The sequence below is a fragment of the Armigeres subalbatus genome, chromosome 3 (assembly GCF_024139115.2).
Source record: "Armigeres subalbatus isolate Guangzhou_Male chromosome 3, GZ_Asu_2, whole genome shotgun sequence".
NCBI classification, from domain to species: Eukaryota; Metazoa; Arthropoda; class Insecta; order Diptera; family Culicidae; genus Armigeres; species Armigeres subalbatus.
The window spans coordinates 155630022-155645564 of record NC_085141.1 but is presented as its reverse complement, the minus strand read 5'-3'; the positions used below and the strand labels follow the sequence as shown (position 1 = coordinate 155645564).

At 37.0% G+C, this 15543-nt stretch overlaps 1 protein-coding gene across 6 annotated transcripts in view; it reads left to right on the top strand.

Annotated features, from left to right (window-relative positions):
• The first annotated feature begins 281 nt into the window (after nucleotides 1-281).
• LOC134225136 (ataxin-2 homolog) overlaps nucleotides 282-15543 on the top strand; it is a 97054-nt gene continuing 81792 nt past the window's right edge. The window contains exons 1-2 of one of the 6 annotated variants that reach the window (XM_062704963.1): nucleotides 282-580; nucleotides 11013-11693. In XM_062704963.1, the coding sequence (XP_062560947.1) occupies nucleotides 11656-11693 (38 nt within the window). In that variant the 5' untranslated portion in view covers nucleotides 282-580; nucleotides 11013-11655. Of the gene's footprint in view, nucleotides 590-11009; nucleotides 11694-15543 lie in introns of all 6 variants that reach the window. The other 5 variants (XM_062704960.1, XM_062704964.1, XM_062704961.1 and 2 more) reach the window with 5 other exon arrangements.

Below are 15543 nucleotides of genomic sequence, written 5' to 3'. Positions count from 1 at the left end.
AGCATAAAACCTCGCATAAAACATGAAAATGGTTATGTTTTCGAGCCGTAGCATAACTAACATACTATAACCAGTGTCTAACCTCTCACAGATTGGTTGCTGGGCTGTGCTTGTTCTCAGTGTAGGTTCGAAACTGATAACCAGAGGACGCTTTTGACATACACCGCTCCTGCCAACACTGCTCATAATCGAAGCTCCCTTTCTTGACAGCCTTCTCGCTTGGCAGCATAAAAAAGGGAAAGGATACCAACACACGCATACCATACTGTACCAATATCCTCCATCATCGTCGCTGTAGTCGTCATTCATTGTTCAGGTGAAACTGCAAGTGAAAGAAGTTATTTTCAACTCGTGCTCGCGCGATTTAATTATCTTCAAGTTTATTGTTGATTTCCGTGCCGCCGCCAGGTGTGAAAGTGATAAAGTGCTCGCCAACCGGCTGGGAAGTGCGTGAAAGTTAGGGCTGTTTGTGATAATCATTCTGAAGAAAGCAAAATTCGTCGTGAAAAAGTGCTGGCATTCTTCGTTTGGTATCGCGCTGCGAAAAGTTTCATTCGTTGTTCGTGGACGAAGTGTGGAGGTGAGAGAGGTTCGCTAGCACGCATAACACTATCATCATCAGCAGCAACAAACTGAGCAGCCACGACGCTAGAAGTGCGGTAGCAGGGATGTCAGATGTTAAAACAATCGAACAATTTTAAGCTCACGAACAAATTAATAATTATTAAACGATGGAAAAAATAGGTAATAAGAATTGACGAATCCATGTAAAAATAAGAAGACACACGACTGTGATAACTTTGACAGATCCTACAGCACAGCATAGGGAGATCATTTTAAAATGCTTATAATAAATTCTAGACAAAATGTAATTAAAATCTGATTGATACCGTACCGTACGGAAAAAAGTTATGAATTACATATCTGGAAGCTTATCTCATTTTTTTGAATATTTTCCAAAAATGTATCTATCATACAGTTCGGAACTTTTTCCGTATCATACATCAATCAGATGTTTATTACATTTTGTCTAGAATTTATTATAAGCATTTTAAAATGATCTCCCTATGCTGTGCTGTAGGATCTGTCAAAATTAACACCGTCGTGTGTCTTCTTCTTATTTTACTTGCACGGTTAGAAAAAAGTACTTAATATTAGGTACTTTTCACTCAAATCGGAGGTTCAGTGTGGGAACCCAAAATTAAGTAATTTTTCCTTGAAATTAAATAAAATTCACTTAATATTAAGTAAAATATACTTAATTTGAAATAGAAACTAACCAAAAGTTAGGTAAATTTCACTCAACTTTTGTAAACATGAGATTACTATTACTCAACGTTGGGTTCCCACACTTTAATGCCCTTGTTGAGTGGTTTTGCTCTTCATTTTATGACAACAAAAGGAAGAGGGAGGGAGATGCAAGAGAAAAAAAGTACCTAAAATTAGGTACTTTTTTCTAACCGTGTGGATTCGTCTATGACTGGTGCTAGCAACAAGAACCAATAGGACATTTTATCAAAAATTATTCGATATCTGGGAACTGATTTGCGATTTGGGCGTAACTTGTTCTGTAAACAAACATTGGAATGCGAATTCCTGCTAAGGCAGACATTTCCTAGGAAAACCACGATATGTGTCCGAAAGAATAAGCTTTCCTTTATCAAATAAGGGAAATAGTTTTGGGATAAATACGCTTGTACTCTGCGGAATTCAAGATTATCTGTCAAGCTATATTTCTCGGTGAGAAGGGTTATGTGTGGTATAGAATCTGTGGGGTATGAATACCCTTATAATAGAGATGTTAGTAGTAATATAACAATAGTGCTGTCCTGTGCTGTCTAATGCAAGATTTGTTTATGTACAGGTTATCCGACTTCGTCAGTAGATGGGAATAACCAGCGCGGGGGGGAAACATACATTTTCGGTGCAAAACGTAAACAAACGAGCTGAGTTGGGGATATTGACAAGTCGGATAACCTGTAAACAAAAAAAAAATCTTAGAATTCAGAATATATAAAAATCTAATTTTGGCCAAAAATGTTCCATACGCAGTTTCTCAAACAAACGGTTTTATTGGAGATAGACGTTGCTTTGATCTCAGCCGTCAATTTGACAACAAAAACAAAATAGACGTTGTTTTATAATTGCAAAAGTTGCAAACATAAAATTTGATGTTTCCCAATATTATTACTGATTAGGACTGCTCCCGACCAACTACAGCTGCCAACAGGTAGAGCCGCGCCCAAGATTTTTTTATGTACAGGTTATCCGACTTCGTCAGTAGATGGGAATAACCAGCGCGGGGGGGAAACATACATTTTCGGTGCAAAACGTAAACAAACGAGCAAACTACATATGTGCACGCACTTTAAAGATAAATTATGGAGTACTTCTTGCACTGAAAGTGCCGCAGAGTGTTGAGTTCTGCTCAAGAAATGTGTATAAGAAATCGAAAGATTCGATGACAATTTGTTCAAAACATTTATTTGTTTTCACGAAATTGTGTAAAATGCATATATGTAGTTTCCCAAACAAATGATTCAATTGATTTTGAAAGAATTCCTTTTGGAGAAGTCAATTCATGGTGCTATGTTATGTTCCCCACATTGTGAGTGCTTGATTTTGCGCAAATTAAAAAAAAAAACACGACAGTCTTTGAAAAGGAAATATTTTATGAAGTCGACAAATGGAAATTATCATTTATACCGACTACTCTTATATGGAAAGGACGTGCATATTAAAATCACAACGAACGTTCACGTTTAGTTTTGATTTGATCAGGGTTTAAATCCAAAGGAGAATGAAAAAATCTCACTTATCATGCCTATAAATACTCTCGTTAGGTAGCATACCATGAGAGACGTTTTTTGGTGGCTGTTACGATAATGAACTGATTCGGGGGGCTACAACCCATACAAAAATTTCTTTTAATAAGTCCCAATTGTGGGGGGCACCGGTTCTGATGATGCATTTCAACTTGTTTTACATAGCTGGGCGAAAAAAATATGGTTCCAAACATAAAAACGGGTGTTCACTTACACTCTGAAAAATCTTCACGTCATATTTATCTGAAAACAAGTGTGGTTCTCATCCACTCTACTTTTCACGTAACAGTGACCTGAATGACAAGTAACCTGAACAAAATTTATTTTCCTTGAGTTACGTGATTTATCCGGTGACTCTGACTGGATCTTCCAGTAGTAATCAATGAAGTTTGAAAGAAGTTACGTGTTTGATCAGGTGAACCTGACGTGATTTGTACGTACTGATTACGTGAATTTTAAGTGAAAGCTACAAGACAGCAGGTAACCACTGCATGTTTTGAAATGTATTGCAATAAAATGATTTTGGAATGAATGCAAAAATGGACAGGAACTGGCCATAAAAGAGAATCTTTTTCGCGTTGTTGGTGCATTGATACAGGGAATGCCGTCATTTTGTCATTGCGCTTTGGAGTTAGAGCAACGAGAATTATCAATAAGAATCGCTGAGAAATTGAAACCAGCTGCTTGCTCGAAAATTGCTTATATTGCCGCTGTTAATTAACCAAAAGTAGTGGAACCTAGACTATAAACTTTATACTAACGTGACCAGAAAACTGGAGCTCTAGACTTCCATGGAGCTTCCTTTCCTTTCACATCATTTTTCAACGAATCTAAAATATTTTATCCTACCTCCGTTGCTTATTTTTCCTAAAAAGGGAAAATTGCAGGCACGGAAAATATCCACCTAGATGCACCTGAAATATCACTTACCTCCGCCCGCGAAGTCTCATTATGTTTAGGTTATGTATCATTCATTCTTGTTTACAATGTCGGGCTTTCGCAAACGCCGAAGCTGTAATACTGCAATCACACTAACACAATCTCACTTAAATTGTTTACGTGGATATACAGTCATATTCCCATGATTTTTAGTAAAAGTTACGTGAATTTCAGGTGAGCATTACTAACGTCACGTAACAATCGTCGTTTGTTCAAGACAGATCAGTTACGTGATTTTTCACGTGAATATTACGTGATGATTTTTTAGAGTGTAGTTAATTTGTCCTGTATTTATACAACAAATGTATAGAAAACTAAAAAATACTCAAATTTGGATGTCAATTTTTGGGCACTATTTTTATTATTTTAGTCACTAAAGTCACTATTATTTCTCGCTTAACTTTTACCCTCCCCTTGGATATGTTACCTTGCCGCGGTGGGTGGGCTTACGCCATTAGCACTAATATGGCAACCAAAGACATATCCTGTCGTGGTGGTATCACATGTTGACTATTTTTGTTTAATGCCGCGTCATAATCTGGCATTGACGCACTGATCTTACGGATGTGATCCAACTGACGTCGAGTCTTGGAGCCTTGAATGGTAGTGCAGTCAGGCAGATCTCATCCCTCAGTGATAATGGTGGTAGATCTCTTCTTTTCTGCAATACTTTTCTGAAGCGTTCCCTGATATTGATGAGTCGTAGCCGCGCTTAATTCTAGCTAGATAGGTACTTATTTTTATTGAGTGTGGCCAATTTTATCGACGGTAATAGGGAATTGACTGTTGGATTCACTGAGTAGAAGTTTTATCAAAACTAGGAACGTGGCGCCTTTTATTTTGTTATGGCTCACTTTGAAGAACCATAATTAAAAATATCACAAATTATAACGATGGTATGCAAACAATTTTTTAATGCCTTCATCTCGATAATTTTTACTAATAGATAGGGAATAGGCGTGATGAAGCCTTACTTTGCCACCGAAAAGTGAATCTATAGCTCTGACCATGACCCACACAATTATAGTTACGCTTGCTTTTAAGGCTTTAGGACGATTAGACAACTTAGGGACCATTTCTTCATCTTCGCATAATGCTTTAACTAGGTTTTTCGTCTAAGCAAAGCTGACCTTTAGTGATAAACAAATGGAGGCAATTTACTACAGCTAATACGCAACATAATCTACAACTAGCATAGATTTAAACTGAATAACGTAGGAAACATGTAATAACTAAGACAGACAAAATGATAGTAGAATTAAACATTGTAAGACGATATGACACCGTATTAAACATTTGGCATAATTATGACTGAGGATACGAAAAGATTGACAATAGAAACATAGACGTGGAGATCAATCATAAGACTTCCTAAGCCCATCATCAAATTGAAGCTCATGAACTGTCGAATCTTGTTTGGAGGCAATTCCGATGCTGTCGAGGACTATCGTAGCCCACAATGATAGTATTCGGGGTTTTCTCGAAATGAAGTTCAGAATATGTAGTGATTAAAATTGTGAGTAGAGAATTTTTGATGATTGCTTGGTGAACGGTTCTAAACTGCGGCCCACTTTGGCCTTTTAATGCAGTTTTAGAGGCTTTCACTAAATAATCCTCAAAATCTAATGCAACATTATAGTTAAATTATGTTTTGATTAGAGTTTCTTACTTCATCATCAATATCATTATATTTAGACTAAAACACGTGCGATTGATGATTACCTAATTATTTTTTTAACGTACTTTTCGAGCTTCTGTTGCTTGATGGGAACATGACCCAAACGCTATTGATTTTTATTAGAACTAAATGTAAAACATATAATCATATATAATAACTGACATTTCTCCACAGCTTAAGTATTCATCATAAAACTATCCCCAACCTGCCTCAACTCCTTAGGCAGCGATATACTATGAGTATATCCCGCAAAACTTAAAACCCCATGGGTAAAGATGTTGTTAAGCCTTATCCTTATGTCCCTGGTGTATCATGGACGATATGAATTCCAAATTCACATCGGTGACTTGGCCCCTGGCCCCCTTATACATCAATAAAATAAAATAAAATAAATAAATATTATTTCTCGCTTAACTTTTAAAAGGGATCTAAGTAACATTTTTTAGGGGCCCTCCTTAGCCGTGAGGTATAAGACGCGCAGCTACAAAGCAAAACCATGCTGAGGGTGGCTGGGTTCGATTCCCGGTGCCGGTCTAGGCAATTTTCGGATTGGAAATTGTCTCGACTTCCCTGGGCATAAAAGTATCATCGTGTAAACCTCATGATAAACGAATGCAAAAATGGTAACCTGGCTAAGAAACCTCGCAGTTAATAACTGTGGAAGTGCTTAATGAACACTAAGCTGCGAGGCGGCTCTGTCCCAGTGTGGGGATGTAATGCCAATAAGAAGAAGAAGAAGTAACATTTTTTATGAATTAATTTGAGTGTCGCAATCAACAAACCAATATAAAAGCTTTTGATTGCAGTACTCAAAGTAATTTATGAAAAAATGTTACTTAGTTAAATATCGTAACTATACAAAATCTGAGATTTTTGCATAAACTTATTTTTCAAACAATAGAGTGTATCGTAAATATAATTTTGGAATATTCGAAGAAAACTGTTCAAATTACATTTAGATTGAATTGTATTATTAGTAAAACCGTAAGATAATGGATTCTCAATTATGACGGCTTTAACGTTCTGCTGGGATGAGAGGGCCTGAAGTGGGGGTGTTCCATTTAGGTAATTTATGGACGTTCTAGATTTTCGAAAAAAACAAATACTACGATAACATAAAACTGAAATTTGCTGCAGAGATATTTAAAAATAAGTTGAAAAGTTATCAAAAAAATTGTCTTCTTTTTGTTGCTGACAATTTTATTCGGATCTTTATCATTATTATCCCCGACAAAAACAAAGCTTTGTCGTTGGTTCCCTTTTGTCGCTTGTTTCGCAGGCGCATCCAAGAAAAATTGATTCCCTGACCAGAGTAAATCTTCCATATTTTCTTTAAATTCTTAACATTCAGGAAATTTTTTCTGTATTGCTTGGAAAAATGTTCTGAATTTCCATTGGAAGATCCTCCCAATTTTCAGGAACAAATCTCGCTTAACTTTTCAAAAGGACCTAAGTAACATTTTTTCATGAATTAATTTGAATAGCGCAATCAATAGAACAACATGAAAGCTTTTGATTGCGCTATTCAAATTAATTCATGAAAAAAATGTTACTTAGGTCCTTTGAAAAGTTAAGCGAGAAATCATCTTACATCCTATTCAGAAGTTCGTCTGATTTTTTTTGGTTTTTTCTTCATGAGTTTCAACTGAAAATCTATCTGCATTTTTAAGATTTTTGTTATTTCAGCAAGAGTTTCTTTTGTGTTTCCACCGTGAATATGTTTTAAACTACACGGAAGTTCTTATAAATTTCCACGGGAAAATCTTAGGCAGCAAACGGAGACACGACTATCACCAAGTACAGAGTATAACGACCTGTAAATGGTTAGGGGTAGTAGGGGCAATATGAACATACGGGGCAATATGAGCCACCCTCATTTTGAGCTTATTGACAAGTTTTATCATGTAAAAGTTATATGATCTTTAAGAGGATGCTAAACATATGCATCAACGTGAAAACCGCATTTAAATTCAATTCAAACATGAAAATACACTTGAAAATGTAAATTTTCGCTGCATAGGCAAAATTATTATAAGATTTGAAGTTTATAAATAAGGTTTTGACACAAAACTGATCAAAATACAGGTCAAAAATACACCACAATCAAAAGATATATTAAAATTGAATATTGTACACACATGTTTGTATTGACACAAATCTGAATTTATCATAAAACTTTTTTTTTCCAAAACCAGTCTCTATGGGGAAATATGGGCATACATGCACAGAGCAAGATATCAGGCTTTAAAATACGAACAAGTTCAAATTTCAGTAGTCAAATACAAGAATATTATCATATATGTAAGATTATTTACGGAAAAATTACAACAGCGCATTACTGCGATTGAAACAGAAAAAAGGACCATTGGCCAATTGAAATGTGGCTGTTCAAACGGTGAAGAGTGGCAAATCGGTTCAGGCCGCTGTTGTGCGGGTTTTTAATGTTAGTTGGTATGGAATACTCACAACTGTTGTACGAATATCATATTCTTCTCCATATTACGATACTTTTTTCGCTTAAATAAACGTTTTGGATGGGTGGCCCATACTGCCCCAAATGGTGGCTCATATTGCCCCGTATAGTCGGGAACACACATTGAAATCAATACATTTTCAAAAGTGCATTCCAACAATTTCCAAACGCATTTTTCGTCATTCATCGACGTTATATGAAAGGTAACATTCTCTAGTATAAGTCAACTACATTTGAACGATGTTTTTTGAGCTTTTCAGCGCTTTTCGGAACGATTTCCTTAGGTGGCCCATATTGCCCCGATCACCCCTATTTTATGTGCGGATCATTGCCTAATTTTTTGATTCTCAAGGCCCCGTTTTGTCTTTCTCGGACACGAAGTGTACCGAAATACTATATGTTCGCCTTAAAACATATTTCAGATGGCTCGGAGATCCATAGTATTATTACGTATTATATACCGAGCATCTTTGGTCGGCGAATTGAGACGAAGTCTGTGTATTTGAGTGCACAAAATCTAACCCGTTTTAGGCACTTAACCTTATCGGATTTGTTTGCAACTGGTTGCATTTAATAGGAAATACTATTAAGATTCCACCCAGCACATGTGATCGCGAAGTGATTCTATTCGTTTGGCGAATCCTGTCACCGTTGGTGTGAAAGCTTAGGGCCGATGCCCACGTAGCGCTTTTTCAAGTTGCGTGCACGCCGCGTCCACGCAAGGTACCCAACATCAAATGTAGTCGTGCACACGTTTACGTGTGCATTACTCCATTTGATGCTGGGTACCTTGCGTGAACGCGGCGTGCAGGCAGCGTAAAAAACCGCTACGTGGACATCGGCCCTTAAATGGAACATTGCCTGAAGCGACCCAACGATAGAATCGTGGCGACTAGTTGTCGCCATTGCGGCGATGAAATCGCTCAAGTCTGGGGAAGCCTTTACATGGTTTCCTACACGTAAAAAAAATAATGTTATTTATTAATAAGATTTCTAATACATTTTTTTCAAAACAGGCGCTTAATTGTGTGTATAAGAAATAACTTATACATTGCATTAGCCACATACATTCCAAAACTTATACTTTTTATTAACTTATGAATGTTATTACCTTTTTGGCATTTGGCATTCATTAGGTGGCATAATGAAGTGTATTAGTATTTTCGAATAGGTTTTTGCCATAACTTATAAGGTTTTTTCTTTACGTGTATTGAAAATACACGGGGTCTCCAGTAGCCTTGCGAGCAAAGGCGTAGGATTGCCAATCCGGAGATGGCGAGTTCGATTCTCGGCCCGGTCTAGGATGTTTTCGGGTTGGAATCTCTCTCGACACCCTGGGCATAGTGTAGCCACACAAGATACATGATACATGCAGTGGCGGGCATAGAAAAGCTTTTTTGACACCCTGGACAAGTTGTATCCATTGTACTTGCCACACAAGATACATACTCATGCAATGGAGGGCATAGAAAAGCTTTCTGAGGACATGCTAATAGAATACTAAGTTGAAAAGCAGGACAGTTGGAATGTAGAGCCATCGAAGAAGAAGAAGAAGAGAAAGTATTTAAAATTGGATGGATATTACAAAACAATGGACTTGAAAGTTTCATTGCTTTCTGTTTAAAATTGCCAAGATCAAACTTTAGGTTCAAAAATAATAGGCAAAATACTATTTTTTGTACAAAAAGCGCGTATATAGGCAACCTATTTTTTGGCACCTATTCTCTACCAACATGTTGCATCTATAAATAGTGGAATATATAGATGAGCGAAGAAAAATCCTCTGTCTCCAAACGAACTGTCAAACGTGTCTCCAAACGAGCATGACGTCACGATTTCAATGGAAACGTTAAGAACTGTGACGTCATATGCGCGTGTGCACGGGCAAAAAAATCGACTTAGCCATGCTTTCGCTCATCTATAGATTCTACTATCTATAGTTGCATCCAAATGAGAATCCTGTCTTATCATTCCATCGACTCATTGTAAAAATACTATTTCTTGGGGACTTATTCAAAAGGACGTATGTGATTTTGTAAACAAAGATTCAAACGACGATTATTCCGATGTAATAGCCCTCCCACGCAAACCGTCACCATAGACAGATAGAAGGATGCTTCGGCTATCTGTTGGTGATGTTGGTTTGCGTGGTAGTGCCATCAGACTGGACTAATCGACGTTTGAATCTTTGTTTACAAAATCACATACGTCCTATTGAATAAGTACCCGAGATTTCTCATAATATACCAGAAAGCACAGAGAACAGACATGGAGGCTCAAACAAAATATCTTGCAAAACATGTGTAAATTATCAATTCGAATCTCAACGCCATCGACTTCAGCATTGCAACTCACAAACTCATTTTGACACCACGATGGCGCTGGTATGCTCTTGCATGCATAACGACACTAGCGCACAGCGGCATTTTTTGATGACGCTAGCGCTGATTCTGCACGGAATAACGTCGACATTCCAAAGTGAACAGTAAAAAGTTATCACAACATAGCGAGTACAGCTTCAACGTCTGTTCTCTGTGCAGAAAGTCACCGCTACCGCTAGGTGGATTAATCAGTTTTTTTTCCTAAATAATTTTGGACTACCTACACCACTGCAAACAAAATAAAACATTTTTAATTATTTAATTGCAGATTTTGATTTTTTTTTCTGGTGATTCGATTATCCGGTGTGAAAAAAAATCAATGCTCCGGATAATCGAGTCTAACCTGTATGCATTTATGGGCTGAGGCCCTCATACAAAATACAAAATTATGCAATAAGCGATTAAGCTGAAAAGTTCAGAGATAGATTTTCTCAACCAATCCTATGGTTTGTGCCCCGTAGAATTCGACAACTTTTTTCCCATACAAGGTTGAGCCAGTTTATAGTGAATGCACAAGGAAGGTTTAGTTTATTTATTTACCTGGCATCCCTGCTCTCTGCAACATCAGCGCCAAAAAAAAAAAGAGAATAGAAAGCGCACTTGGCTGACTGACAACGGAGCATCATCAGTAATCGTGGAATGAGCTCCGCGAAGTGGATTCATGTGTTTTGATTTTTCGATAAAAATCTGTATTTTTGTGACCCCTTAAAAAGCAGGTAATCTAGCAGCAAAATAGAGAGGAAAGTTAAACGCCCACGTTAGTAGAGAATATCGAAATCTGGCTGGATCCAATTTCGAGTGTCCTGCTACCTGGCAGAAACGAAGTGAAAAAGAGTGAGCAATTACTGTGGTCAAAAGTGCATTGCAGTGGGATCAGCAGCAGAATACAGCACAAATAGTGAAGTAACTTCTGTTGGCGCGGATACAGATCTAATCCAATGGTCTTCAGTGTGCATCAAAATTGACAAGTGAAACAGATTACATAAAGCCTGGCGGGCAGGCAAAGCTCTCTTCACTTTACTCGCTTGCTGTGGCAACTGGGTTAGCTACTTGCGGGACCAGACAGTTAATTCGATTTGATTTTGTGCAAAAAAAAAACTCAGTGAATCCCGTGAAAAAAAAAAAACAAAAGTGCTACGAATAGTAAATCATCTCAAACAAAAAACTGGTGCTATCCGAGGCGGAACGCTCCGATTTTGTATTATCGTTTAGTGTTGGTCCGTTATCGTTTCGGGTGGCAAAATAGTGTACTTCAAAATTCCGGTCCCGACGCGAAACCATAGGGAAGGCTCCTCTTTGGGCCACTCCTCCTCTCACTCGTCCTCCGGTTCCTCTGCGTCCGTCACGGAAGACAACGACATGAACAAGCGAAACAAGGCTCGGCCTGGTCCGGCAAGGTAAGGACTATTATCTTTTTTTGGCTACATACATTATCATGTAGGACTGAGGAGGACTTCTGAAAGCATTAGGGGGAAGTAATTTTCGGACACATTGGATAATGTTGCAATGCGAAATAAAGCCTGACGAAATTAGTCAAATCATTTACCTAATTGCTACGTCCAAACGAATACTAACTCAACCATTGCAATTTGTATAAGGAGGTCAGTGTTGCCGACACAATATAACAGACTTTTTAGCATAAGAATAACTTGAAAATTATAAATTGAAAACATAAGGCCGGATAAGGTTCATATCAAACATTTCTTTCAGAGATGAGCCAGCCTAGGGCTGCAAACCTTTTTAATAATAAAAACATTTCTCGCGTATAAATATATAAATATGGCTTATAAACCAAAACCACGATTTTTAATTTACTAGCATAAATGATTCCCTCGTAAATGATTCTTCATGCTAGGTACAACTCCATTCTTGATATTTCCATTTTATTGCTATTTTGAGTCAATTAGCTAGACTTTACTAAGGTGGCGCCCGTTGTTCTTATGCAACGCAAATAGTGACGTCACATAAGATCAGCGGGAGAGTAAAAGAGAGAACTAGTGGCACGCAGCGCTGATCTGCGCCACCTTAGTAAAGTCTAGCCCCTTGATTTTGAGTATCATAAACCATTTGGCCTAAAGTGGCAGTTAAGTCCGTTGTTCGGCGCCTTTGCTTGGTTTTTACCCCGTTCACTTTATATTGTTTGATTAGAAAATCTGGTTTCCATTAATTGTAAAACGTATCTTTTTCCTAGGTTTTTGATATACCACATAGCTGCTCTGGCTAACACAGCCAAAAAAATGAGTGCTGTGGATTGCATTGAGCAAAACCAGGACGTGCTACCGGCAATGCAAGTTTACGGCACATTTATTGTATTCTCTAAGATTTTGTAGTTTGAATGGTTTTCCAATTAGGCCAAAACCAGGGAATCAATTTTTCTGAAATGCGCTTGCGAAACAAGCGACAAAAGAGAACCAACGACAAAGCTTTGTTTTTGTCGGAGATAATAATGACAAAAATCCGAAAAATTTTGTCAGCAACAAAAAAGAAGACAATCTTGTTGCTAACTTTTCATCCCGCTATTTTGCATTATTTCTAGAGCAAATTTCGGTTTTATGCTATCATAGTTTCTGCTTTTATGGAAATATTCGAGAATCCAACAATGATTATAATATTAGCATCTTATTCTCGGAAATATCAGAGCATGCAAGGCAAATGATTCTTGTTATATTGTGTTCGGGTTCTGATAAAGGTTTGTCGCTAGGTGCGTTTGTCAGTAACAAACTCTGTTGACGACAAAGGGTATATTGTTAGGCGTTGCTCGAATATTGATTCCCTGGCCAAAACAAAGATTAATTTCTTCTTTTGTCCCACTGACCTTGCGATAATGAAGGGGGTGGAAAATCTATATACATAAAAATGAATTTCTGTCTGTCTGAATCTTATAGACTCCGAAACTACTGAACCGATCGGCGTGAAAATTTGTATGCAGAGGTTTTTAGGGCCGGGGAAGGTTCTTAAGATCTCCTTTGGAAAGGGGGGGCTCCCATACAAATGAAACATCAATTTCTTCATAACTCGAGAATTAATCAGGGAATAAATCAATTTTAGGCAAAACGAAGTTCGTTGGGTCTGCTAGTAAAAAATAAAGGCATAAATAAAAAAAACTCATCGGTTTTCTTAAAGAATTGTTTATGGGACTTAAATTTTTTATTATTTTTCCGGTAAAATTTTGAAATACCCCCTCAAATAAATAAATTTGGCCACGAAATTTTGAGGGTGTGGTGACAGAAGAAGGCATTAAAATGTGTTCTCGTCTTATTCATAATTTGCTGTTATACACTGGTGGAAAAAAGTATAAAGACAAGCTCGGTTTCCATACAAAATGGCCATGTTGAGAAGTCAATATCTCGATTCCTAGCGATTAAATTTGGCTGATTTTTTGCCAGCAGGCCTAAAATGACTTGAATTTTTATTCAATGAAAGTTATATTTATGCATATATTCTACTTATACGCGTTTCTGCTGGAAATAATTATAAAGACAGGTCTGTTGTATGGAGCCCCATATAAAAAAGTGGTGTCTTTATAATTATTTCCAGATTCGGAGGTCAAAATCATTAGAGATGTATACAATTCACTCAAAGATCGAAAGTTCAAGTGGAAAACAGGTGCCTAGTAAAATTTTAGCCAAATCGAATCGCTACGAATCGAGATTTCGATTCTCAAACATGATGAAAATGTATGGAAAACATGCTTGTCTTTATACTTATTTCCGGCGGTATATACCCATATTCTTATTTAAGCCTAGTGCGCTGCTGATACGGAACGGATTTACGGAAAATTTGATCAATTTACCAAGGTAAATTTGACAGCTGATTCAGTATAAGAAAAATGTCACTTTTCTGTACTGAATAATGGTACGGAATATTTTTCCGTAAGGAAAAGTGACTGCTCCATTTAATTTACCAAGCAGGCGTTATTAGTGTTACGAAATTTTCTGTACTTGTCAGCTGCGTACTGCTCTCGGAATTTCAGTAGCGGAATCATTCCGTATCTTATCTATTTGCACTAGGCTTTACGTACGAACGCGCTTTCGAACGAAAGTTTAAGCGCATTCTCATTTACGCCAGCAAAATAAATTGGTTCGAACGAATCAAAAGTGACGTACGTCCGTAAACAAGAATAATGGTGATAAACATAAATGTATAGCATCGTAACAACACTTATCAATGGTTTAAAATATCATCGATCAGAAGTAGTTTCGCTCGCTTCTTGATCCGAGTTGTTGTCCTTTTGGCCCAATGAGTTTCAAACAATGGCAGTGGGCAGCTCCTTTCTCGTCTAGAATAATTGTAGTCTTTCGAAAGCTACGTCAGTATAATTGCGATTGTCTTAATAACTACAGATGCAACAATCTCGATTCAGCAACCGCCAATAATTTAATGGCTATTGGGTAATGGGTATCAGTTGCTCGTAAATCGAGTCAAGTACGAGACACTGAAGACGGCCTTACTGTTGAGGTCGAAATACGTATCTGTCAAGATACAATTAAGTGGTGGAATTCAATGGGATTGTACAAACTCGTCTTATGACAAGGGAAATAAAAGATGTTAATCTTAACAAGGTACAATGGCAATGATTTTTCAGTGCTACACAATGCTCAGTAGACTCTGTGTCATATAGTCTTAAACACAGCACTATCTAAGGTGGACCTTGCAGCCTAACAATGAATATTGTTTTACATAAACTTTGCATTGGTTCTGATGTTATTCTCAACTTCAAAACATTCCAGAAATCAGACACAAAGATAGGCAGGAATAATGAAAAAAAATATTTGAAATTAAACATAAAATGAAATTAATATATATCTACCTATTTAAATAGCTTATGTATTTAAGTTTGTTTTTGAGATATTTGCTAAGGAAGCAGCTAAGGAACCAGTTCACAGTACTATAATGATGAATTTTATCAATATAAAACAAAACTAATAAAGTTTAAAAAGTTCACAGCACCAGTGAGTAGAAAAATGTATTTTTTTGTAGCTCCTAGGATAAATCAATAGTTTTGAATATGATTTATAAAAAATGCTAAGTTCAAAGCGTAAAATATTGAGTGTGAATTTTAATATGATTATACACCAACAGGCTTATTACTGTCTCAAGATAGACGATAAACAGGAGATATAAGTAGAGATTGATATAAAGAAGAAATTGATAGAAGGAGACTTTAGATATTGATTGATGGGAGCATAACATAGGAGTCATCCTATGTGACTGATTAAAACACGTTTCTGAAAGTTTTCAAGGGGT